This window comes from Salminus brasiliensis, chromosome 6 (genome assembly GCF_030463535.1).
Source record: "Salminus brasiliensis chromosome 6, fSalBra1.hap2, whole genome shotgun sequence".
Lineage (NCBI taxonomy): Eukaryota > Metazoa > Chordata > Actinopteri > Characiformes > Bryconidae > Salminus > Salminus brasiliensis.
Genome location: NC_132883.1, coordinates 1,841,227 through 1,868,958, shown reverse-complemented (window position 1 = coordinate 1,868,958; position 27,732 = coordinate 1,841,227). Strand labels below are relative to the sequence as shown.

The 27,732-nt window shown below is 42.3% G+C and overlaps 1 protein-coding gene across 2 annotated transcripts; it reads left to right on the top strand.

The window, feature by feature from the left end:
• Positions 1–1,180: 1,180 nt before the first annotated feature.
• Positions 1,181–23,300, top strand: tab3 (TGF-beta activated kinase 1 (MAP3K7) binding protein 3). 2 transcript variants are annotated; one of them, XM_072681299.1, is made up of 7 exons: positions 1,181–1,376; positions 8,136–8,300; positions 11,198–12,362; positions 14,363–14,523; positions 16,661–16,754; positions 19,143–19,226; positions 22,325–23,300. In XM_072681299.1, the coding sequence occupies exons 2-7, from the start codon at positions 8,199–8,201 to the stop codon at positions 22,471–22,473; spliced, it is 1,755 nt and encodes a 584-aa protein (XP_072537400.1). In that variant the 5' UTR covers positions 1,181–1,376; positions 8,136–8,198; the 3' UTR covers positions 22,474–23,300. The 2 variants fall into 2 exon arrangements, with proteins under 2 accessions (XP_072537400.1, XP_072537401.1); XM_072681300.1 differs by having other exon boundaries at positions 1,181–1,381.
• The last annotated feature ends 4,432 nt before the right edge of the window (positions 23,301–27,732 follow it).

Sequence of the window (27,732 nt, the reverse complement as noted above, 5' to 3'; positions counted from 1 at the left end):
CCATATAGTAACAACTCAGAGACACCATAGCAACCAGCTGAAATTCCATAGTAGCCACTTAGCAAAAACAGTTCACTCTAGTGACCACCCAGCAAGGGCCTAGCAACTCCCCTTATTATTATTAGATAGATAGATAGATAGATAGATAGATAGATAGATAGATAGATCACTTTAAAGGGAAAGACTCAATAATTATTATTATTATTATTATTATTATTAGATAGACATAGATAGATAGATAGATAGATCACTTTAAAGGGAAAGAATCAATAATTATTATTATTATTATTATTATTATTAGATAGACATAGATAGATAGATAGATAGATAGATATATAGATAGATAGATAGATAACTTTAATGGGAAAGACTCAATAATAATAATTATTATAATTATTATTATTATTATTATTAGATAGACATAAATAGATAGATAGATAGATAGATAGATAGATAGATAGATAGATAACTTTAAAGGGAAAGGCTCAATAATAATAAAAATAATAATAATAATTATTATTATTATTATTAGATAGATAGATAGATAGATAGATAGATAGATAGATAGATAACTTTAAAGGGAAAGACTCAATAATAATAATTATTATAATTATTATTATTATTATTATTAGATAGACATAGATAGATAGATAGATAGATAGATAGATAGATAGATAGATAGATAGATAGATAGATCACTTTAAAGGGAAAGACTCAATAATAATAATTATTATAATAATAATAATAATTATTATTATTATTATTATTATTATTAGATAGACATAGATAGATAGATAGATAGATAGATAGATAGATAGATAACTTTAAAGGGAAAGGCTCAATAATAATAAAAATAATAATTATTATTATTATTATTATTATTATTATTATTAGATAGATACAAATATAGATCACTTCAAAGGGAAAGACTCAATAATAATAATAATTATCATTATTATTATTATTATTATTATTATTACTATTAGATAGATAGATAGATAGATAGCAGCATAAATTATTATTAGTAGTATAATTATTATTATGATGATGATGATGATGATGATGAAGGAAACGAGGCAGTCTCCTATAAGGAGGTTGAGAAGGTCTTTTTGGGGGGTGGGAGGCTGTTAGTTCCCCACTCCAGCAGATGGCAGAAATACACTGCCCTCTGCTGTTTCTAAAGGAAGCTCAACTGGGACGAAAACGACGAGACGACAGGCTAGCAGGCTAGCTGGAGGATCCTGGAACTGGTGGACGCGCTGGATTTGGGCCATTTGCGGTTTTCCCAGCGCTGGTAGAACCTTGTGGATCAAGGAGACCAGGGTGAAGCTGCAGTCCTGCGGGGGCTTCTAATGGCAACGAGGCGTCGGCTCACGGTACTGTGGGTGCTGCTGTTTTTCCTGTATGAAAGCGTTCAGCCCGTCTGACGAGTTTCAGGCTTTAAGGATTTGACAGCTCAGCTTCAGAAAATAGATTCATCAGCAGATCAGATCAGATCAGATCGGACCGGATCGGACCTTCATGCTTTCTGCTTTTGCTCTGATTGCTTCACGCTCAGCTCGCTACCTGTGTTCAGCAGCAGCAGCAGCAGCGGCGGCAGCAGCAGTCGTCTGCACCTGCTTGACCACACACAGGTCCTCTGGTTTGGCGATTGCATTAGCAGTATCGATTCTCTTCTTGGAAGTGCAATTCCGAGAAATTAGGGAGAGGCGTTTTTGCTTGCTGTGGAGCAAAGCCATCAAACATCTCCCTGCAGGCTTCTGATTCATCACGACTGCGAGCCACCAAACAAACCGTGGCCAAAGGAGGCGACAGGGAGGGAGAGGGGGATCTCAACCGCTGAGAAGCATTAAAAATAAAACCGCACCATCATCAGTAAAATATCAGGGTGTTAGCTAAGATTTGTAAGAATGTCTTGAACCCTTTACATTTAGACTATTGCTTATTTAGTGGCTTATTTGCAGGTGTTGAGCTGCACTACACGCCTGTGCAGAACAGCCCTCTCCAAGGGACCAAATTAGGAGGTTTTACAGCAGCCTGGGTTAAAAGCGAGCAGCTGGCATACTGCTCCCAATCTGCTGTACATTTTACACCACTTTAACCACGCTTTTCAACTATAATTAGAGCAAAATAATGTGTAGAAGTCATTAAAAAAAGACGTAAATACGTAGCTAGCATAAATAAGCTACCAGTGCGCATTAGCTAGCTAGCTAATGGCTAACGCAGGCTACGTGACCACAACATGAGCTATAGCTACTTTAGCTATAAACTTTAAAGATTTACATACACGCTTATGCACATTCTTAGCTATATATCTTGTCTTTTCCCTTTAACAACACTTTTACTCTATTTATCTCTTATCCAGCTAAATAAATGCAACGTTTGCGTATAAACAAACGACGTTAGCTGCCCAGCTAGGTAGCTAGCTAAGTAGCTAACTAGCTAACAACAAGCTAGCTATGCCTGTTTGAGCCGATCTGTCAACGGCTCAGTTAACGCGTTAAGCTGCCGACAGGTACAAACACACACCCCTGTATGTTGGCACGTTTTAACATGATGATTAAATTAACAAAATGTGCAGGAGAACTAATTAATTAAAATAAGCTAGATAATTATACGTAGTCGATAAGATAGCGCTAGCACTAGCTACGCCACACACGGCGCCTGCTTGCTAGCGCTAGCTAGTACCTGCTTGGCTATTATTGACTTCTTCAGTCAATGGTTTGGGGACTGAATTATAGAATTTAGCTACTTCTAAAGGACAGACATGTGTTTATAGTATAACACGTATTTATATATTAATTATAAGAGTTGTAAGATGTGTATAGTGTGTTGGTTTAGCTAGCTGTAATCTGCAGGGTTACACCAGAGCCTGTATAGGAGCATCAGACAGACAGAGCTGCTGTTGAATGTGAGAGAATAGGGGTTTAATTAGTGTTCATTTAAAGAAATTAAGATATTAGTCACTTAATTCACACAGAAAATCCTAAATATCCTAATAAAAACAACGAGAGAATACGAACTTGAGCAATGCCAAGACTAGAAAGGTCCTACTTCTGCACAGCCGTTACTAGAAAGCATGGATTTAACTTTTAGCATCCAGATAAAGGAAGATATTAGTGTTTTAATCTCATAAACAAGCCCAAATATCCCAATAACTGCAATTCCATAAAGATTAACAATGGGAAAGGCTCAATTCTGCACTTTTAGACTGGTGGAAGGGTTGATTTTGGTTTATTTTTTGTGTTCATCTACAGAAAGCGAGATTAGTCATTTCATTCCCACAAAAACCTAAATAACAGCAAAAAATACAGACTTAACCAGCACTAAATGTTGCATTTATTAGTATTTTAATAATAAAAACACAAGCCTAACTGTCCCAGTAACAGCAAACCCTACAAAAGGGTAGGAGCAATGCCTAGACTGGAGACGTCTTAATTCTGCACAGCCTTTACTAGAAAGCATGTATTTAACTTTTAGCATCCAGATAAAGGAAGATATTAGTGTTTTAATCTCATAAACAAGCCCAAATATCCCAATAACTGCAATTCCATAAAGATTATCAATGGAAAAGGCTCAATTCTGCACTTTTAGACTGGTGGAAGGGTTGATTTGGCAGCTTTTGCAAGAGAACATGGGTTTATTTTTTTTGTGTTCATCTACAGAAAGCGAGATTGGTCATTTCATTCCCACAAAAACCTAAATAACAGCAAAAAATACAGACTTAACCAGCACTAAATGTTGCATTTATTAGTATTTTAATAATAAAAACACAAGCCTAACTGTCCCAGTAACAGCAAACCCTACAAAAGGGTAGGAGCAATGCCTAGACTGGAGACGTCTTAATTCTGCACAGCCTTTACTAGAAAGCATGGCTTTAATTTTTAGCATCCAGATAAAGGAAGATATTAGTCATTTATCAGGCCTAAATGCAGAACAAAAAGTGTGTATCTTTCTGATATAGGGATGTTTAGGCTTGTTTGTGGGGATTAAATTATGAATTCAATTTAACTTTGTTGTCATTGTACTGATACAGGCTTGTACAGACAAACACTGTTAGGTTCTACTGCAGAAAAAGTAGGACAATAGACACAAGAGACAATAAATACAAGACAATAAATTAATAAATATGCAAATTCCAATAACAGCAATAAGCCAACACTCAAAACTTTCACTTCTGTACTTTTGGAGATGAGGAGAAAGTGTTGGTTTGTCAGCTTTTACCAGAGAATGTGGGTTTAATTCGTGTTCATTCAAAAAACTGAGATATTCATTTAATTCCCACAAAAAAATGAAATATCCCAATAACAACAAAAACACCTCGAACTTGAGAAAAGCCAGGCCTACAAACGTCTTACTCCTGCAGAGAGACAGTGTAATTTCTAGTGTAATTTCTACACTTTTGAACTGAGACAAGGAGAAGGAGTTAATTTGGCAGGTTTTACCAGAGAATATGGGGTTTTTATTCGTGTTTATTTAGAGAAAGGGAGAGATTAGTCATTTAATTCCCACCGAAAATCCTAAATATCCCAATAACAGCAAAAAGTACAGGCTTAACTAGCACTAAAAAAGGTTAATTTCTGCACTATAAGAGATATTAGTTATTTAATCCCCATACACAAGTCTAAATATCACAATAAGAGCAAACCCAGAAACAAAAAGTAAACCATTGAAAAGTCTCACTTCCGCACTTTTGGACTTGTGGAAGGGTTGATTTGGCAGCTCTTGCAAGAGAACATGGGTTTATTTTTTTGTCTTTTAATTTTCACCAAAATAAAAACTAAATATCCCAATAATAACAAAAACACCACAAACTTGAGCAATGTCTAGAAACGTCTTACTTCTGCACAGCTTTTACCAAACAGCATGGCTTTAGTTTTTTATTTTTTTTTATTTTTAGCATCCAGATAATGGAAGATGTTAGTCATTTAATATTCCAATAACCGCAAACCCTACAAAAGCCAACACTGGAAAAGTCTCACTTCTGCACTTTAAAAGTTTTTGCAGCTTTTATTAGAGAACATGGGTTTATTTTTTGTGTTCATTCAAAGAAAGTAAAAGATTAGTCATTTAATTTCCACAAACAAAAAAAAACTAAATATCCTAAGAACAACAAAACACCACAAACTTGAGCAATGCCTAGAAACATCTTACTTCTGCACAGCTTTTACCAAACAGCATGGCTTTAGTTTTTATTTTTTCATTTTATATCATCCAGATAAGGGAAGATATTAGTCATTTAATATCCCAACAAAAGCCAACACTGGAAAAGTCTCACTTCTGCACTTTTAGACTCTTGAAAGAGAGATTCTGGACTCTTGAAAGATTTTGCAGCTTTTACCAGAAAACATGGGTTTATTGTTTGTGTTTATCAAAAGAAAGTAAGAGATTAGTCATGTAATTTCCACCAAAAATGGCTTTAGTTTTTATTTTTTTATTTTTAGCATCCAGCTAAGGGAAGATATTAGTCATTTAATATCCCAATAACAGCAATCCTATAAAGGCCAACACTGGAAAAGTCTCACTTCTGCACTTTTAGTCTTGTGGAAGGGTTGATTTGGCAGCTTTTACCAGAAAACATGGGTTTATTTTTCATGGGTTCATTCAAAGAAAGTAAAAGATTAGTCATTTAATTTCCACAAATAAAAACTAAATATCCCAATAACAACAAAACACCACAAACTTGAGCAATGTCTAGAAACATCTTACTTCTGCACAGCTTTTACCAAACAGCATGGCTTTAGTTTTTATTTTTTCATTTTTAGCATTCAGATAAGGGAAGACATTAGTCATTTAATATCCCAATAACAGCAATCCTATAAAGGCCAACACTGGAAAAGTCTCACTTCTGCACTTTTAGACTGATGGAAGGGTTGATTTGGCAGCTTTTGCAAGAGAACATGGGATTATTTCTTGTTCATTCAAAGAAAGTAAGAGATTAGTCATTTAATTTCCACCAAAAATGGCATTAGTTTTTATTTTTTAATTTTATCATCCAGATAAAGGAAGATATTATTCATTTAACATCCCAATAACAGCAATCCTATAAAGGCCAACACTGGAAAAGTCTCACTTCTGCACTTTTAGTCTTGTGGAAGGGTTGATTTGGCAGCTTTTACCAGAAAACATGGGTTTATTTCTTGTGTTCATTCAAGGAAAGTGAGATTAGTCATTTAATTCACACAAAAAATCCTAAATATTATAATAACAGCAAAAATTACAGACTTAACCAGCACTAAAATGTTCAATTTCTGCACTATTGTAGATATTAGTATTTAACCCCTATACACAAGCCTAGCTATCCCAGTAACAGCCAACCCTGGAAAAGTCTCACTTCTGCACTTTTAGACTGATGGAAGGGTTGATTTGGCAGCTTTTGCAAGAGAACATGGGTTTATTTTTCATGGGTTCATTCAAATAAAGTAAAAGATTAGTCATTTAATTTCCACAAATAAAAACTAAATATCCCAATAACAACAAAACACCACAAACTTGAGCAATGCCTAGAAACATCTTATTTCTGCACAGCTTTTACCAAACAGCATGGCTTTAGTTTTTATTTTTTCATTTTTTTATCATCCAGATAAAGGAAGATATTAGTTATTTAATATCCCAACAAAAGCCAACACTGGAAAAGTCTCACTTCTACACTTTTAGTCTTGTGGAAGGGTTGATTTGGCAGCTTTTACCAGAGAACATGGGTTTATTTCTTAAAGAAAGTGAGATTAGTCATTTAATTCACACAAAAAATCCTAAATATTATAATAACAGCAAAAATTACAGACTTAACCAGCACTAAAATTACTAAAAACCAGCACTATTGCAGATATTAGTATTTAACCCCTATACACAAGCCTAGCTATCCCAGTAACAGCCAACCCTGGAAAAGTCTCACTTCTGCACTTTTAGACTCTTGGAAGGGTTAACTTGCCAACTTTTACCAGAAAACATGTGTTTAGTTCCAAAGAAAGTGAGATTAGTCATTTAATTCCCATTAAAAAATCCTAAATATCACAATAACAAACCAGTTGGAGCCTCTCGCTTCTCCATTCTGTGTGATATTAGCAGATACAGCAACATATGTGAAACAGGGCAATGCTCACTGTGCTAAAAAATAAGTTTAACTGGATTTAATATCTAATTGAGGCTTAAATATATGGTTAATAGTGTCAAAATCTTAGAAAATGACTGATAAAGAGCTAGCACCGCTTGCTAGCTAACTAGACGCTCAGTAACATGGGCCACCGGGCGAGCTAGCTACGCTAAGCTAAGCTAATTTAGCTTCTTCTGCTGCCGTACTGTTGCTGGTTCTTATCTTGCACAGGACAAAAATAGCGTTCTAGCTATTTATCGGATCAGCCAGGTTTATAGTCGTTTGACTGGATGCCTTTAAGGCGACTGTGGCGGTCAAAGATAACTCGCAGCGTATTAGAGAGCGGCTAAGCTAATGGTGGTAGATCCCGATCCAGATCCAGGTCCGGAAAGTAAACAGCCACTCCGGGTTTTTGCTCCAACTGGCTGGACGGCTCTGCTGCAGCTCTGCTGCAGCAGAGCCGTCCAGCCAGTTGGAGCAAAAACCCGGAGTGGATGTTTACTTTCCACCTCTTAGCTTCTCAATGTGTTTCACTCAGTTTTTAAGCAACTTTAAAGATTTTTTGATGATTAAACACCTCATTAAAGATGATAAATAATTTTATAACAGCCGTTAAACAGCCAGGCTGCTAGTACACGTCTCTGATTGCACGTCATTGCCTGGTGTGTGTGTGTAAACCCCACAGAAATGACTATGCCATGGCCTATGGGCATGGCTTCCTTCATTCAAGAGAAACCAGGGTCTTCTGGAAGATCTGCAGGGCAGTGGCAGTCTTCCAGCAGAAGCTCCTCTCCCTCTTGCAGTGCGCCATATGTTACGATCACTGTGCTGCGACGGTGCTGCAGTGATGCTGCATTGGCAGGTCTAGGCCAGATGCCCCCTTTCACCCTCCTCTCATTCCTCCCTCTCTTGTGATGTTGCTCCTGTTTTGGCCTCCAGAGTGGCTCTAAATGCACATATGGAGGCTGGATGCATCTGAGGAGTTTGCATGTCAATACTGATGGATGTGTGTGTGTGTGTGTTTGTCTGTGTGTGCATCCAGGGGATGAGAGGAGAGCAGGTGCTGCCCTCCTGGCTGCGGGCGCAGTGACGCGGTGAGCTCAGGATGGCAAAGGCAGGGCCGCAGCTGGACTACCACATCCTCCAAGACCTCAAACTTCGCTTCCCTGAAATCCCTGAGAACGTAGTGTCTCAGTGTCTTCTGCAGGTGAGTAGATAGTGAAGATGTAAATGTAGTCAGGCACGTTCAAGCTGAAGCTGATCCTATGGTTCCCTTTCGGGACTGCACCCTTCCTAAAGTCGCACGTCATTCTGCAGTCGGCATCAAGCCCTTCCTGGGAAGGCCTGGTCTAAGCAGTGTGTCCAAATGTTTGTGAACACCACTTCTAATGTTGCACCCATTGCTGATACGGCAACTTGTCTAGTCCCTACCTATTGACGCCGTGCTGCCTTGTGCCAGGCGTTGGCTAGAGGGGTATAAAGCCCCCCAGCATTGAGCTGTGGAGGAACTGTGTGCTCTGGAATGATGGTAGTGCTCCATCCAGTACTTTTTGAGATGAGGTGGGGTGCTGATCATCCCACATCCTGACCTGTGATGATGCAGGTGTCCATAGCTGCCCGGGTGTCTGTACCTGCTGCCCGGATCAGATTCAAAACCCTGACGCTGGCCTACAAAGCCAAGAATGGACCAGCCCCTCCGTGCTTGATGGCAATGGTCAAAAGCCGATCTGCACCAAGAGCCCTTCGAGCTTCAAGCACGGCTCGGCTCGACCCGCCATCCCTCACAATCCGCGGAAGACAAGCGTCCAGGCTTTTTACTGTCCTGCACCAAAGTGGTGGAACGAGCTTCCCCTGGGTGTCCGAACGGCAGAGTCCAGCGCTCACTGTCCTCAAACCCAGACTGAAGACCCTCCTCTTCAGAGAATACTTGGACGATTAGAGTACTATGGTCACCTTATTGTCTTGTGCTTAATAATGTCTAAAGCTTAGAGATATCTTTGAACTATTAGTCTATTCTAACTAGCTGAGGTTTTCTTGGGTAAATAGCTAAGCACTTTTGTAAGTTGCTCTGGACAAGAGCGTCTGCTTAATGCCTTAAATGTAAATGCAAATACTTTTGTATGTCCGTATAGTGTATATCAGGTATCCAAATTTATATTTAGTTTCAGCCCAGTATAGTGGGGCCTACCTGTGACGTCACATGGATACCCTGCATTGTACTGATACTCTTCTAATGCTGTATGCAAGCTTTTGTTGCTGTTTACTGAACGTAAGTCCACTGTTAAACAACGACACCACCACCAGCTGCTGAAAGTGTTGGCAAACCACCTCTGGACGATCTTGCAGGCTTGTTTGGAGTGTTCTGGCGAGGTGACGGCTTTTGAAAATGTATTGAAAGTCTCCCATAAAGAAAAACCCGACTACAGAATGACGACGCTGCTTAATAGATCTATTAACAAAAACAATTATTTCAAAAACTGTGCAAAGGTTTGAGCTAGAGCTGGATGATATGGTAAAACTATTATTTTTTTTATTAAATATTTTTAATTTACTTACGATACACAATTCGGTGGTGTAGACCAAATGCTCCAAAACTCAAAGTTTTTATATACTCTCCCATACTGAGTACTTTTACTCAAAATATGCTGCATTCAATTAAATAGGACTGATTGCACTTTTTTGGTATATATGCAGTTAATCAGTGCTCTTTAAGCACTCATGATATCCACAATCTGCTCAAATGCATATTGTGTTTCACAATAACGAAATTCACATTACGATAAAATATCCTCTTATTGCTCACCCCTAGTTTCAGCACCCTTGTTCATCAAGTGATGTGTTGTTAATTTCAGGGATGCACTGATAGCACTGTTCCCTTTCCGATACCGATATCTGCTGATATCTACCAAATACTGATACCAACTCTGACTTAAATACTCAATACTCAGAGTTTCACTTTTTATATGTTGAACCTTTTTAATATTTTATATCAAATAAGATCTTACTGGTTGAGGATCTGCACATTTGAAAAGCAACAAATGGCCACAATGTAGAAACATGAGCAGATAGGGAAGCGTAATCTGGCTCAGCTTCACCAAACAGCTTTTAACTGCTGTTTAAATCCACATTTCAGAACCGTGAGAAAAAAAAAAAGGCAACTTTTGGTTTCGGAACCAATAAAAACACCACATGGAAACAGAACGAGCTAAAAGTTCATTCATGACTGGATTGGTTGGTTGTTTATGAAACATTTGGTTTCATAAAGTATGTAAACAAAAATGTTCTTAAAAAAAAACAACAAAAAAAAACAAAGCACATCGGGGAGTCAGTGAGCTTCATGGTATCTGTGCTCTCTATTACGAATACCGATACTGTGTAAGCGCCAGGATCAGCACTGATATGGTATTGGTATCGGTGCAACACGAGTTAATTTCCTTAGTGTAAACAAATCCTTAAATCCTCCACAGAAACCTTAAATGTGGCATTTTGGACACAATTTCTACATTTTTGTTGAATTTAATAGTAAAAATAAAACATAATGTGCAAGAACCTGTTCATTAGATCAATAATAAGTATGCAGAAATGAATGTTTAACTTATGAATGTTTATTTACTCATTTACATAAACAAAATCAACAGTATATGTAATTTGACCAGAGCTGCTCAAACATTAGCATGCAACAGTGGAAATGTGGTGGAAATGGGCATACAGTATGACACAAAAGAAGAAATTGACATTGTTCTAATGGGAGGACCTTGGCCTCCTGTTTTTTTGGGCCTGGTTTGCACGTACAAGGAATATCTTTACAATAGAAATATCTGAGGCCGGAAGGGATGCCTGATAGGCGGGGCATCCTATCAGGCAAACACATTAGAGGTCATTCAAGGGTTTTTATATATTTAAGAGAAAAAAAAATTGCATAAATGATTAATAGACTATAGAAAACACTTTAATAACTATTGTCTGCAAACATTCGTCCAGCTTAGGCTCTTACTTTGACATACTTTCACACTTCCTGGCTCAGTCATATGAGTATGGCGGTGTCGGAGCCGTGTCAGGTGCTGCCTTGTTGTAAATCCCAACTTCTGCCGTTTCCGCCTCCAGAACAACAATAACCTGGACCTGTGCTGCCACCTGCTGTCTCAGGAGAGTAACAGATACCTGTATGAGGAGTACCACAGCCCGGAGGAGGTGCACTTGAGCCGAAACCATATGCTGCACATCAGCGTGGGTTACCCTCCGCAGGAGGGGGCCAAGGGCAACACGGCGGGTGCACGACAACTGGTGCACAGCTCCAGCGACGGCCACATCGAGCCTCAGCGGGGGGCTTTCCCTGAACCGCACTCGGCCCCTGCCACCATGGCGCCGTCGCCCGGATACAATCCCTTTTTTATGGGCGATCAAGGACGCTCCGCTAGCACCCCTACCCCTCCGCCTACCATGCAGGGCATGTCCCCCACTTACACCCCCGTTCCTCAACGCTACATGACCCCCATCACGGTCACCCTCTCTCAGAACATCCCTAACGTCCCTCAAGCCCTGCAGATTCCGCCCGGTGCTTACGGTAACAGCGGGAATGCCCTTTACATGCGCCCTTCTCCCTCACAAAGCCCCCAACCCACTCCTTGGGGCACGTCCGGGGCTCCGGTGTACCAGCCCTCGCCCTACACCACACCCACCTACCAGTCGCCCTACAGCTCGCCCCAGCACCAAGTCCAGCAGCCTCCGCATGTCTTTCTACCAATCAGCCCACCTACCCTGTCCAGCATGCCCTACCAGCAGCCCGTCTCCTACAGGCCTTACATGACCTCTAAGACCTCCATGAAGAACCAGATTGAGATTACACTGGAGGGAAGGCCGCGGAGTAACTCCCCCGTGCACGCTCCACAGGGGGCGCTCTACATGGCCACAAGCCCCTCTCCAAGCTCGCCGTCCAGGGCCATAAGCATGACCGGCCCCCCAGGGCCTGCCTTCCACCCCGGAGTGTACCTCCACCAGGGTGCTGCACGGCCGCGGCCCGCCTCCTCGCCCCAAGCTGCGAACTCCGCCTACATAAAGATTAAAGTGTCGCCCGGTCAGGCCCAGCGCCCACCCGAGTCGCCCCCGGTGGAGACGGAGTCACTCCTCAACATCGTGGACCAGGGCGAGAACCACGGCACTCCGGCCCCCATCCTGCCCATCTCCGCTCTGCCTGGCAACATCGCCAGCCACATCACCCACATGCCCAGGCGCTCCAGTTCGGGGTCTGACGACTATGCTTACACCCAAGGTAATAATCTAGAGCCTCGTTTACACACACATGAGCTGATATAGTTAGCGTCAAGCAAGCTTCCAAAAATGTCCAAAAGTTTGTGGACAGCACTTCTGATGACTAGGGTTAGCTTCTTTAAATTGCAAATGAGGACATGCACAGCTCATCTAGTCCCTGTAGAGAAGTACTGCCAATAGAATAGGACACTCTAGAGCAGGTAAGCATTGATGACCCTATTGGCACCATGCTGCCTAGAGGGGTGTAAAGCCCCTCAGCATTGAGCTGTGGAGCAGTGGAAGAGCTGTGTTCTCTGGAATGATGGTGGTGGAGCTCCATCCAGTACTTCCCCATGCATGCAAAGGGTGAATTAGACTAGGTTACTTTCCATTTAAAAATACTGTAATAACACATTTAGACGTTTGGTGTTTATTATTGCGATCCTATGATGTTTCCAACTCTAGCCTTTTATTTTTGCCGTCTGTGGACAGTCCTGGTGCATAGCCTATGATGTCATGGTTTGCACACTCTATCTTGGTTGTTATTCTGTGTGTTTTGTACTGTGGTTTACTCCTTCCTGGTGAAGTAGGCTTGTGTAGCGTTGTCTACTCAGTACTGTGGTTTACACCTCAGCCGAGTGCATACACGAGTGTGTGTATATATATAGGCCCATGTGAGTACAATTATTATATAGGCTACCGATGTGTGTACAACAGTAGCTGCTTAATGACTGCATTTCTTAGGAAATGACTCAGTGCATCATAAATATAGAACTACAAATAATTTATTTATATTTTATATTTTTATATAATCAGACTGATTTGAGCTTGATTTACTAGTATTCGGTATGTTCCCAGGTTTGGACCTTTTAAGATTCCAGTTAACCGCATAACAGCACAACCTCTCCAAAAGCACCCAGTGGCCTTTAACTTGTTTTGATCAGACAGTCGTGCAAGTTGCAGTCCGATCTACGAAGTGTCGCGTAGCACATTCACCACAGCAATACCACAGTCACACCATCCTCATCCGTCCATTGTGACCTACATCCAACTTTCTTCTAAGCAGTTCCGGCCTCTAAACTGATGCACATGTGCAAAAGATGCAGCATGTGCAATGCTTGATGCGACCGCTCGTCCTCCAGGGGTAAACCGTGAAAATGGAGTCAGCAGAAACGGTTGCCTCCTTACTGGTCATGGGGATGTGCAGTGGAGGGTTGCTGCACATTCGGAAGCTATGCAGACTGGGTGCTACGGGTTTTGTGCGTTGTTGAGTCATAACTATCCGCCAGCGTGAGCTGCATTCTCAGTGTTGCCACTAGGGGCGCTAGAGCGACAGCCAAGTTGTCTTGTACTACTGCTGTGCTTTGAGTGTTTTGACAGCCACAGTAACATTAAAAATGTACATACATTGAGATTGTACAGCGGGGCTGTGCGTTTGCAGAGCATTTGCGTACTTGCGCTAGCTGTGATTTATTTTTATTTATATTTATATATATATTTTTTGTTGTTGCTTGATTATGATATTCTCATATTTTATCGAATTGGAATATCTAGATGTGAAGTCTGATATCTAAAAAATAGATATCTGATATCTGCTGTTGGTCGTTCTGCCTTCTTTTCAGTGTATTTATGAGGAACGTCAAGCTGAATTGATGTAAAAGTTGCATGACTTCACGTCACGTTGCCGTGTATCGGATTTGTATCGGATATGGATACCACACATGATGAAAATTTCTAAAATCAGAATAAAAAATGTTAGATTCGGGGTGTGTTTTGCTGATTAAACTACCACTAAGATGATGCATCTGTGTCTCATATGAAGGAAATTGGATTTCGGCAACTTTTCGGAGTTTGCCAGTTACCATAGCGATCATAGCGATCCTCTACAATTCCCACAATACCAAACACATCCAAACTTTACTTGTTTTCGGATTTGCGCTCGTCATCAATCTGCGTCCACAGCCAGCGTCCATTGCCATGTACTATACTGAACTGTAACCCCTCCCTGTCTCTGTGTTGCAGCCTTGCTGCTGCACCAGCGGGCGCGGATGGAGCGGCTGATGAAGGAGCTGATGGTTGAGAGGCAGAAGCTAGAGCAGCTGAAAGCAGAGGTCAACGATATGGAGTATGACGCCCTGCAGAGACGCTTCAGACGCGTCAACAGCACAAGCTTCATCCCACGGGTACACACACACACACACACACACACACACACACACACACACACACACACGGTGCTGCACTGGAGGTAGCGGGGGGTGGTCTCATAAACAATTACATTAAATAACATAAGCCCAAAGTGAAGATATTAAATGACTGTGCATGTATACAGTATTTCATTGCATACTTCCAAAACGGCAGCTTTACAGAAGGATGGAGCATTTCTATTGGTCTATTCATCATGAGATGCAGACATGATATAAAGAAGTCAAAGTGGAGGGGGAAAGGTGATACAAGGTTTTGACAGCATGACCACAACAACATGCACACTATATGTCCAAATGTTTTTGGACACCCCTTCTAATAGAATAGGACTTTCTGGAGCAGATCAAAATGACCCTATTGGCACCATGCTGTCTAATGCCAGGCGTGGGCTAGTAGAGGGGTGTAAAGCCCCCCGATCATTGAGCTGTGGAACAATGGAATGATGGAATTATGGTGCTCACTGCGATGCTCCTCCAAAATGAAGTAGAAAGCCCTTTTCTCTGGACAGTTGGGACAGTTACTCCAACAAAAGCTGGACAAAGCAGCATTAGCTTTATCTAGAAGGAGTTTTAAAGAGGGTTTCCTTTCAGAGCTTTGAGTGGATCCAGTGCTTTCTAAGATGTTTATTTCCATTCCTGTTCCTTGGACACTTATTCTGTAGGTTGTGATTGGTCAGGGTGATCAATCAAAGTGTTCTCTGACCACAGACTGAGGTCTAACACACTTAATGGACAAAAGTATTGGGACACACATCTTAATCACTGAGTTCAGGTGTCTGATTCAGTCCCGTTCAGCCGCAGGTGTGTAAAATCCAGCCCCTAGTCCTGCAGTCTGCCTTTCTTACACACATCAGTGAAGGAACGGGAGGTTCTGAAGAGCTCACTGAACTCCAGCGTGGTTCTGTATGTAATAGGAGACACCTCTGCAACAAGAAGTCCGTTTCTTAATACGAGTGGTATTAAGAAAAGTGGAAGTGTTTAGGAACCACAGCAACGAGGCCCTCTCATCAAACCTCGCAAGTGCTCTTCTGGAGGCATGGGCAAGACTTCCCACAGACACACTTATAGAACCGACACCAACGTCTTATAGAAGGCCTTCCCTGAAGAGTGGAGGCTGTTGGAGCTGCAAAGGGGGACCAACTCTATACTGATGAGTATGGTTTTAGAATGGGATGTTTTAAAGACTAGTGTAGGTGTCCCAAAACTTTATTTTTTTAATATATATATGGTGGGGGAGCAAGCACACCACACTAGACCAGTGTGAGTCCTTGAGCAGTACTGTGTTCTACATTCGCCTCCCTGTGGAAAATGATTAAACTTTAAGTCATTCTGGATAAGGGCATCTGCCAAATGGTATAAATGTAAAAGTAAAAATAGAGTTGGATGCTCTGGAGCATCCACACACAAGCCTTACGTCACCATACCCAATGACTATAAAGGTATAAAGCTTCCAAGCATTGGTCTGTGGGCTTCTCTGGAGTGATGAAGCTCCATCCAGTGCTGTTGGGATGGGTTGGTGGTAGAACCTGATCTCATGTGGCTGAATGTAATCAAATTCTAACAGCAATTCTATCAGCATCTAGGAACAAACTCCATACCAATACCACTGATGGCAGAAGAACATTTAGATGAATAGGTGTCTATAGACTGTGTAGAGGTTTCAGGCTCCAAATCCCATCCCTCTAACCCCCGTCTCTCAGCAGTCTTCTCATTCTAAAGAAAAAAAGCAGTGAGATCTTGATCCTCACCTGATTTACCATCATTAAGCCCTGATTTACCACCAAACCAGGTGTTGATCTGAGGAGAACTCTAAATAATACTAGACTCCATGAGAGAGGAGAACTTTGGAGATGTTCTAATGATGAACACAGTGATGAAGAACCTCCACCACTTTCTGTAGGAGTGATATTATTATTAGTGATTATTCTGATGTCAGTGATTTACTAAGGAGATCAGCAGCTTTTTAGCTAAAACATTTGTACAGTACTGAGTTATTGTGTTACCTGCTGTATTGAACCAGTGGCAGTGGAATACACAGTCAGACTAAGTGTGTGTGTGTGTGTGTGTGTGTGTGTGTGTGTGTGTGTGTGTGTGTGTGTGTGTGTGTGTGTTGTAGCCTGAAGAAATGACCAGAATGAGGACACACAACAGACAGCTCCAGATTGACATTGATTGCACCTTGAAGGAGACAGACCTGCTGCAGTCAAGAGGTATGTACACACACACACACACACACACACACTCCGTCTGCTCTGTGCATTAATGTGCAATGATTATGGACCTGGGCTTCTACAGCTATTCCTATTTTTTTGAGTTGCTGTGCCCAGCAGCCCCTCCTCCTACAGCATGTGTAGATTAGGCCGTTTCTTTCTTAAGGGAGATAGGATGCCTGAACTGGAAGCAGGACTATGTGAGAATTGCTACCCTTTGCTCCTGGGCTCCCCCTTTACAATTGGTCAATACATGTCACACTTTGAGCGCCTCCTCATGGACAGCTGTACACATGCATTTCTGGACTAGCTGAGAGAAGCTCCAGAAGCTTGATCTGAAGGTGGAGCAGCATGTGGGCTGAGGTGGTGGAGCAATACTACAGGATTTTACACTAATATGACTCTATGGGTTCTGCAGCGTTACACAGCAGCAGTTCTGGAGAGAGGTTCTCCTCCTGCAGCTCCACCACCAAAGCTCCATATAGTGCAGTAGCAGCAGCAGCAGCGCTCTGGCCCGGAGTGGGAGTGATGTTCAGTGGAGCTTTAGCATGATCCTGAAGATCCTTTTTAGAATTAGAAAAATTAAGTGAGTAAAATTTAAGAGAGAGAACTAAACGGGGATGCAGCGATATTCAAGTGATATCAGCCCTTTGCATCAGTGTGATTGAGTTGTGAAAGCCGTAGCTCACATTCACACAACTCTCACCAACGAAACGGCCAGCTCTAATAGCTCTCCAGACTACTGCTTATTATATTAGGCAGCTTCCTGCTTAATGGAAAAGGAACATCACCCACCAGTTTGTTTTATTTTGTCCTAAATGGTTCAGGAACGTGTGGAATTGAGACCATTTTAGAAAATATTACTTCTGCAAATCGATTTGTTCCGTTTCTGAGCTCCTGAGCTCTAACCTACCAAACAGTACAGGCCAGCGGATGCCTGGAGTGGGAGAGAGGTCATGAGCTGATTTGTTAAATTCTCTGTTATCTGTTCTGCTGTAATGTGAAGTGGCTCAGTTTGACTCTGGCTTTCATTTAGAAGAATTAAAACTGCATATAGCTAATGTGCATCAAGCTGATCTAACCAGCTGTATGTCACTGTGTGCATCACACCGGCCTTTATGTAAAAAATGTAATTGTTTTCCGTTGAAATTGAACTTTTTTGGAGCTATACTGGTCTGTCAGTCCTACACCCTGCAGATATGTAGCAGTAAATAGTGCTGGGTGATAAAAACCTTAATGATGAGATACTGATACGGATATTTTCTTCAAACACTGGGTGTGTTTTATGGCTGAGCAGCATTATTTCCCTAGCAGATCAGTCTTCCTGATACGTTGTTTTAGTGTTTAAGTTAAGATGCCCAGGTCCTGAAAATCAGCTGCATTATAATCCACCTCATACGTTCCTCAAAGAACCGCTTAAAATCACTTAAAATGTTTGCGTCATGAAAATGGACTTTGTCAGGTTACTGTTTACAGTGTTCTGCAACCGTAATACCAGTCCAATCAAAACAAGCTCTATCAGGATTGTAGGACATTCTTTAAGCATGGAGTTGCAGCACTCGGGAAGCATGAGCTCATTCACTTTATTAATTCTGTTGTAAGCATGAGAAAATTCCTGATCCCAACATTCAGACAATACTGAACACCGTAGTTTAGAATGAGGTTGTGATCTAATCAGTGATCAGTCCTGACACTGCGATGAGAGCTCGTCCGTCCCAGGCACAGTTAAAGATCAGGGATGGTCACAAGGGCATTATAATGGCAGTTTTAATAACAGTCTTTGACCTAATTGTTCAGTTTGATTCTCCATATTAAGTAACTTTAGTACTGGAATTTATTTGAATAATTCACAAATGTGACTGAAAACCTATTTACACTGATGTATCTAGATTTTGGAGAGTTTTACATTTGGAAAAGCCTGGAAATGACTGACTTTTGGCCAAATAATGAGCCAGGTATTAAAATTCATTATAAAGTATTCTATTACCAGGCCCTTCATTAGGCACATCAAGTCCACAGTGTCGTCTTACTGCCTCTGATTTCTTTATAATGGTGGTGAATGGGCCCAGGCGTCTGTCGCCCTGACTAAATGTGTCTTCTGAGAAAGTTAATTATGGTAACATGGTGGCAAATCTGGGAACATGGCCTTTTTTGGGACTGTTTTGCCTCATAACACCCTGCATGTGTCCCTCCACCATGGATGGCTTTTAAAAATACATTTTAGGGCACAATCTTCTCAGAACAGTGTATCCGGCATGAGGCAGTGTCGTCTTCACCTTTGGGTGTAAGAACTTTCTGAGAGGGCACTTTTAGAGGTCCAGACGCATGCTTCCATTCACCTCCACTGTGAAGTTCAGTTCTGACTGGGTTTCTCTCCTTTTTATGTAGGCAAGTTTGACCCAAAAGCCATGAACAACTTTTATGACAACATTCAGCCTGGTCCAGTTGTACCACCGAAGCCAGGGAAAAAAGGTGAGCTTGATTTATTAATTATTTTAGATGAAAATCTCTGCCAGTGTGTGTGTGTGTGTGTGTGTGTGTGTGTGTGTGTATATGTATGTATGTGTGTGTGTGTGTATATATATATATATATATATATATATATATATATATATATATATATATATATATATATATATACAAATAAATTAAAAAAAAAAAAAATATATATATATATATATATATATATATATATATATATATATATATATATATATATAAAATGTTGTTGACCATAGCCTCTCATTAATACAGCTCGTGGGCTCTTGTTACAGTGGAGGTTCTCAAGGGGAGCCAGAGCTCCACCCTGCTGCTGGTTGTGCTCATTTTCTTCTGGTTGATTCTGGGTTCTAATGTCTCTGATCTTACTGGTATTGCTGGCATCAGCGGTGTGTTTTGCATGTAAACGATCTGTCACTCAACTATTTCACACTACTTTTGTCTACCATCGCAGATTCGATCAGAGCAACATGCAGAACACGAGCAGCTGCTCTTCTGCCTGGAACTGCAGATAGCTCAAACTAGAAAAACAGAGGCTTTACCATCATAACGGGGGGGAAATGGTGACAAAAGTGAACCAGTAATTTTATCTTTTACTTTTGAACTTATTTGTGTCCATGCTTTGTTTATATTGGTGACTTTTATTTTGATACAGTCTGTGTATGGTGTTATTAATTTATTTTTCCCCCGTTCTGTTTCACATTAAAAGTTTAGTGGAGTCTAAGGCCCTCTCTATCTATTTATTATTTTTTTATTATTATTTATTTATTTTAATATACAGCCCATCTCCGTATGACACTCCCACACCTCACACTAATAGAGCTCTGCTCTCCGCTCACACACCACAGGGATGATGCTGCAGATGTGTGGCTGTGGCCTTATGGCTCTCGTGACTCAGTGTTTACAGCCCGTACCGGTTCGATCCACACGCTCTGTTTACGTGTCGGACATCTGCGTCCAGACTGAGGGGAATTTTTACTGTAAACGAGAACCGCAGCAGTAAAACTGTATTCCACATTACGGTAAAAATTTGGCAGTTAATCCATGGTTCACATGTGTCCTGAACCAGGCAAGGTCATTCCATGTGGATCACGGATCATCCTACTACTTCACACATGCGTTTCTGGACAAGCTGAGAGAAGCTCCAGAAGCTTGATCTGAAGGTGGAGCAGCATGTGGGCTGAGGTGGTGGAGTAATACTACAGGATTTTACACTAATATGACTCTATGGGTTCTGCAGCGTTACACAGCAGCAGTTCTGGAGAGAGGTTCTCCTCCTGCAGCTCCACCACCAAACCTCCATATACAGTAAGTGGAGCATCAGCATGATCCTGAAGCTGCTGGTTTAAGGTGAAATGCTGCATACAGCTTAATGTGAGCCACTGTCGTGAAGGGGCCACATGCAAAGGTGCGCTGTTACACGAAGACCTCCTCAATCCGGTCTGCTCTCCAAATATCTCGGCTATTGATTTTCCTCATCCATGCTAAGTTTAGCTTCTACTCACTCTCCTCCCCCACTCTGGCCTCTGTCCTGTTTTAATTCTCTGACCTCTGGATGCTCTCTGAAGTGACTGGATGGTGCGATATTGTGTTACTGCCTGCTGGGCCCTCGTCACCACATTGTTGCTGGGTGACACTGCAGTGTTAAAGTGTGGTTTGGCCTGGGTGTGTATGCAGCTAATTTCAGCCGGTGACGGTCACCGCTGAGCAACGTGAGTGCAAGGTACACTATGTGGACAAAAGTATTGGGACTCCTGTTCATTCAAAGATTTCTTCTAAAATCAAGAGGATTAAAAAGAGCTGATCCTGCTTTTGTTGGAGTGACCAACCCTACTGTCCAGGGAGGAAGACTTTGTACTAGATTTTGGAGGAGGAGCATTGCTGTGAGGATTTGATTGATTCATTCATTCATTCACGACAAGAGTTAGTGTTAGTAAAGTGAAGATGTTTGATAATCCCCACCTCATCGTCAACTCTGCAGCTCATCCCAAAACTACTGGATGGAGCAAAGTTCTTCCACTGCTCCACAGCTCAATGCAGGGGGGGCTTTATACCCCTCTAGCCCACTCTCAGCATTGGGCATGGTGACCTTAGGGTCATGTACGACGGTTCCAGATTGTTCCCATTGATAGAGGTCTCCTCAAACCCAAACATGCTGCCAGTCAGCAGTATGACCAAGACATGCATGTTTATTTATTTATTTATTTATTTATTTATTTGTTTAAATATTCTTTCTTCTAAGGTTAGTGTAACATTTACTAGAAGTTCTAGATGTTCGCAAATTAGCATGGAGCTAACTTCTCTCGCGCGCTCTCTCTCTCTCTCACTCTCCTTCGCACTCCTCCTTCTCGCTCGCACTCCTCCTTCTCTCTCGCTCAAGTTATGTTGGCTGGTGTGAGCTTGGGACCCGGCGCTATCCTCTGAGCGTGCCGGCTGCCCGGCGATACCTCAATGGTGGCAGGTCGGGGGGGTGTCGGAAGAATCGCTTGTGCTTGGGGAGTTCTGAATGGGTGGGTTACATGTGACCTGATACAAGACCAGTGTGATGACTGTGGGTCATTGGTGTGTTTTCCCTCGCTCCTCTCCCACCGATGCCATTTGCCATTTTTGCACTGGTCCTTTCTTGCTGTGGAGTCACGGACACTGACCTGAGCTGAGGCCAGAGGTGCCTGCAGTTCCGTAGATGTTCTCCTGAGACCTTTGGTGACTTCCAGGATGATTTACTGCTTGGGGAACTTTTTAAACAGGCCAGCTGCTGCCAGGACGTTTCAGGGTTCCCAGATTGGGGTTCCCAGTTTGCAGATTTAGGCTCTCACTGTGGTTCCGTGTTTCTTTCCTGAGTGATGTGAGGGAGCAGATTTTCTTTTGGAGATTGGCGTGAGGTTTACCTTCAGCAGGGCTGGCTGTGTTCAATCAGCGTGACCTTGTTCATAAAATTTGGCCAATTATTTTAGTTTTAATGAAGGCTTTGTTTTTTTTTTTTTTGGAAATTTGCTACATAAATAAATGAGAATTTTAGAAATGCTTAATTTGCTGAGGTGTGTGTGTGTGTGTGTGTGTGTGTGTTTTAGATGGAGGAGGACGGAACGTGAAGCCCTCAGTGGAACCGCAGCGGGACGAGGACTTCGAGGGTGCTCAGTGGAACTGTGACAGCTGCACTTTCCTCAACCACCCGGCTCTGAACCGCTGTGAGCAGTGCGAGATGCCGCGCTACACCTGAACCCTGGGCGACCAGCACGGCTCCACCCCCCCCGCCCTCCTTTTCCCAAGCTTCACACAAACCCCGCCTCCCGGATCTCTGTTCCATTATACCACTGTTAGGCTCTGCCTGTGTCCCACCCCCCCCTCCCCCCCTCCCCAACCAGCAATAACTGAGCCCGCCCCTGCCCTGCTGAGGAAGAGCCACAGCCCCAAAATTAACCTTTAAATCTGTCAATCCAATCAGGCTCCGCCCCCTCCTGCCCCTCGAGAAGCTCCATGCACTTGTTTTAATGTTTTTGTTTGTTTCCTACTGAAAAACCATGCTTTATCAGAGGGACGGAGGGAGCCTCGATCTCCAGACTAACAGACTGAAGGGAGTGGTCGGCTGTGGAGCAGACTGAGAAAGGATGTGTGCACATTTTTTTGTTTGTTTGTTTTTTGAAAGATTTTTCGGAAGCGAGAGGACGTCAGGTAGGTGCGCCGCACCAAGCTACCATTCCAAGCAGAAAGAGACGGCCATGTTTACATGCGAACTAAAAAAAAAAAAAACGAACCCGAGCTGACCGCACGCGCATGGCTGCCCTCCACCGGATCATGGGACGGATGTAATGATTGGAAGCAGGGATCCGATTAATCTTAATGTAGACTTCACACTGTATCAGCTCTCCGAGAGCTCCTCTTTTTGAATGAAGAACACTAAGCGACATGCATATGAATTATTATATCCTACCTGGTACTTTTATGCATATTATGCCACACTGTATTCTGTGTTTAAGGTGTTAATTTTCCTGTGCAAATGCCTCAAGTTGCTGTACTTAATAAAGGAGTTGATTCTATGTGATGATACTCTGGCAGTTCACCGTCTTGAGTTCAGAGGCTTCCACAGAAGAATTCAAAGAGTTAAACCCCAAAACGTAGCTGATCAGCCAAGAAAATAACGTTTTAGGGGGAGGTAATGGAGCTAAAAGGTAATGGAAGCTTATGTACACCAATTAGCATGCTAATGGTGCTCTCCTCAAACCGTATGGCTTACTATTGTACTATAATCATAAGACTGAAGCACAGATGAAGCTGGTGGAGTTTTCCAATTGCATGACCAAGTTTGCAGGAATTCTAATCACTATCCATCTAATCTCACGATAACGAATCGAATGAGGCGTAAGCAGCCTTTCCATCCACCAAGTTTTTACGAATATGCAAAAAAAATAACCTGAACGGAAAAACCACCCAAATATCACAAAAAAAATTTGACGCAGGTGGCCGGTGACTGGAAACAGCTGGCCCAGTACAGATACAGATGGTCCAGCAGCTTTTCAGAGGTTGCTTATGACCTTCTGAAATGCCGAATTGAAAGCTGGTCTGAGAAATGGCTCGGTTCTGCTCCCCGTCTCTCTTCATTCCGCTCGCTTCAAGGTCGCCTACGTCATCTAAAGCACCGCCGCATGTAGTGGAGGTTTTCTTTTTGTCTAGCCGAAATTTTCTAGTTGTGCAAAACATTTGCACGAATGCCCGACTTCAGTGTCCGAAACCACATGAGCGAGTCTATAACTGATTGATTGATTATAGGACTGATTACTGAACACCTCCACCCTGTTTTTAGGCCTGCAGTTAGCATCAAGCTAATTGGTGTACATGAGCTTCCTGGACTGATTAGCAGCATTAGCCTCATAGCTCCAGTGTAAAGCTAAAGTAATGACCTTTTAAACACCTGTTATGTTCTTCAATATATTGATTAATACAGACGTTGGTTACCGTGAGATGCTGTCTGTACTGGACTGAGAGACGCTCCACTGCTGCGCCAGATGTTGACGCTGTTCAATATCTAAGTAGCTCCAGACATATAGTACACCCTTAGGCATAGAACCATTGGGCCTTGTTTACCAAACGTTCTTACAAATTTCTTCTTACGCACTTACGCAAATTTCACGAAACGAAGATCCTGACCACCTTCAGTGGCTTCTTTTAGGGGTCTGTTCAGGTTAGGAGGACAGTGGGATGTATCGTTATAATAGCAGAGCTGTGAAGACGTCTGCGCTTTAAAAGCACGTCACGAAGAAAACTAATTTAAGAAATTTTAGCGAAAGAAGGATGCCCCCATGTTTGTAAAATAGTGACGTGTGGGGAACCTCCATTTGATATCTCTTACAAACGTGGTTCTTCCTGAAGCTAAAGGTGTTGTTTATATGCCGTCGCTCAAAGAAGTCTTTGTAGCGCCTTAAAGTATTTTTACCGAATGTTTGAGCGACTTTTTTTTTGTTGTTCGTTTTTGTTTGTTTTTTGGGAGAAAACCTATGTATACCAGAGGCTGGCTTTAGGATACTCCACACAGAAGATGCGTGTGGGTTCACTGGTGGGTTTGGAGATTAAATAGAATGGCTAGACTTGTGCTGTAGTCACGGCAACAGACGCCTGGTTGCGTTCACCTCCACCGTAGAGAAATTCAAGTCTATAAGTTTCTATACAACGAAGCGTTTCCCCACGAAGCCACTATTGATGATGTTGATTTGGTAAACACCCACATAGGCTTGTACACTACGTGTCCAAAAGTTTGTGGACACCCTTTTTAAATAAATGCGTCCAGCTTCTTTAAGTTGCATCCATTTCTGGAGCAGATCAACATGAACCTATTGGCACTGTGCCTAATGCCAGCCCGGCGTGGGCTAGAGGGGTATAAAGCCCCCAGCACTGAACTGTGGTGCACCTATACAGGCTTGTACACTGTGTCCAAAAGTTTTTGGACACCCTTTTTAAATGAACCTATTGGCACCATGCCACCAGAGGCTGGCTTCAGGATACTCCACACAGTTCCTCCTGCTCAGATACCCAGTCTCCAGTGATATGACGATATTTTATTGTATCGTGTAATCGTATCGTTATCGTGATTCACAATAAGCTTCTCTAATCATATGGAGGAGACTGTTAGTGTTAATAAACATTGATCAGCTGCAGGTTTCGTTACTAACAGTGTAATTAGACTGAAGGGTTCATTAGATGAAGAGCAGCAGGTGTTGAGTAGACATCACTGTGTTCAGTGTTACAGTAAATACAGCTAGCGATGTATTTAGTCTATAATTACGTAATTTTTACCATATCGCCCAGCCCTGGACACCACCCACCATAATGAATACTACACCTCTGTTTTCTTTCCCTGTTTATTTAGTTAGTGTATATAAAGATTCTTGTCACAACTGCTCTACGGGGTGGAAAAGACCCCGACCCACTCACTCAAACACTTACACACACACACTCACTCATACGTACACAGTGCTTCATGCCATTCGCAATACACACATGCACACTTTAGACTGACAGTGCTAAGAAGTACAGTCCTATCGTCCACCAGAAGCTACCTGTACTGAAACGTAAGTAAGACTAAGAAGATCCCTCTCGGAATCTCTATCCGACACTAGTCTATGATCAAGGCTCAGCTAAACCACAACACCTCTAGTTTTCCTACAACGCAAGATTTCTTTCGCCCTTTCTTTTTTAACTCCTGGGAGGACTTTCCCAATTGACCGACTGACCGTCTATTTCAGGTCAGGAATTCTACTCGGCGTCCGTTTAATCTAATCTGAAAACTCTCCAATGCTATTTATTAACCTCAGAACCTCGTCCGAAAGTGGAGGCCCGGGTGTTTTGGTGTTTGGACGGCTTCAGGAGGTCTGGCTTCTAGCGTTCTGCTGTTCGTGCAGGGGACAAAGCTACATCGACATGGACAAGAGACAAGAGACCGCTGTCTTAGGACAGACACAGTGTAGAGATGGTGGCAGGTGCTCCAGCCCAGTCTAGTCCTAATCTGAGATTTGAGAAATCTCAACGCTTTGAAGACTGAAAGGGCTGAAATGTAAAAAGCCCTATTAGATCCTTCACACGCGTCCGAATGCACTTCATTCTCAGTGGAGGTGAAGGGAAGCAGACGTCTGAAGCTCTAATAATAAAAGCTCCTCACAGAAAGTTCTTCACCTAATGGTGATGAAGACGCTGCCTGATGCCTGAGACACTGTTCTACCAGAGTTCTGAGAAGAGTTCGGCTCACGTGTGTGTGTGTGTGTGTGTGTGTGTGTGTGTGTGTGTGTGTCTGTATATATGGCTACGGTTTAAATGGTAAAGACGTTCATGGCGGAGGGACCCTAGTCCTCTAAAACCCCCTTTGAAAGGAGATGCGTGTGGGTTCACTAGTTCAATAGAATGGCTAGACTGGTGCTGTAGCCACGGCAACAGACGTCTGGTCGCGTTCACCTCCAGTGTAGAGAAATCCAAGTCTGTACGTTTCCATACAATGAATCATGAACACATAGGCTTGTACACTACATGTCCAAAAGTTTGTGGACACCCTTTTTCAATAAATGCGTTCAGCTTCTTTAAGTCATAATGCCTAATGCCAGCCAGGCGTGGGCTCATATGGGCTTGTACACTATGTGTCCAAAAGTTTGTGGACACCCTTTTTAAATGAATGCAGATCAACATGAGCCTATTGGCATCATGCCTAATGCCTAATGCCAGCCAGGTGTGGGCTAGAGGGGTATTTATAAAGCCCCCCCAGAACTGAGCTGTGGAGCACTCATATAGACTTGTACACTATGTGTCCAAAAGTTTGTGGACACCCTTTTTAAATGAATGCAGATCAACATGAGCCTGTTGGCATCATGCCTAATACCTAATGCCAGCCAGGTGTGGGTTAGAGGGGTATTTACAAAGCCCCCCAGCATTGAGCTGTGGAGCACCCATATATGCTTGTACACTATGTGTCCAAAAGTTTGTGGACACCCTTTTTAAATGAATGCAGATCAACATGAGCCTATTGGCATCATGCCTAATACCTAATGCCAGCCAGGTGTGGGTTAGAGGGGTATTTATAAAGCCCCCCAGCATTGAGGAAAACTGTGTTCTCTGGAATGATGGTGGTGCTCCATCAAGTACTTTTGGGATGAGGTGGGGTGGTGATCATCATCCAACATCCTGACCTCACTAACGCTCTTGTTGCTGCAATCAATCAAATCCTCACAACAATGCTCCTCCTCCAAAATCTACCCGGAAGCCTTCTTCCCTTGACAGTAGAGACAGTCACTCCAACAAAAGCGGGATCAACTTTTTTTTAGATTTTGGAAGAAACAGTGAATGAGCAGGTGTCCCAATACTTTTGTCCGTATAATGTATGGCCTATGTTATCTAAGACACAAACAGTCTAAACATATCCTTTGGACTTTAGGTGAACTGGTAGCTGGTGCTTCCACTCACAGCCGGGACGGCACCGCACAGTGTTCCTAATCGCCATATT

Coding starts and splice junctions, on each gene's coding strand:
- tab3 (XM_072681299.1), top strand. CDS start 8,199: ATGGCAAAGGCAGGGCCGCAGCTGGACTACCACATCCTCCAAGACCTC. Junction 8,301..11,197: donor TGTCTCAGTGTCTTCTGCAG/GTGAGTAGATAG, acceptor TTCCGCCTCCAG/AACAACAATAACCTGGACCT. Junction 12,363..14,362: donor CGACTATGCTTACACCCAAG/GTAATAATCTAG, acceptor TCTGTGTTGCAG/CCTTGCTGCTGCACCAGCGG.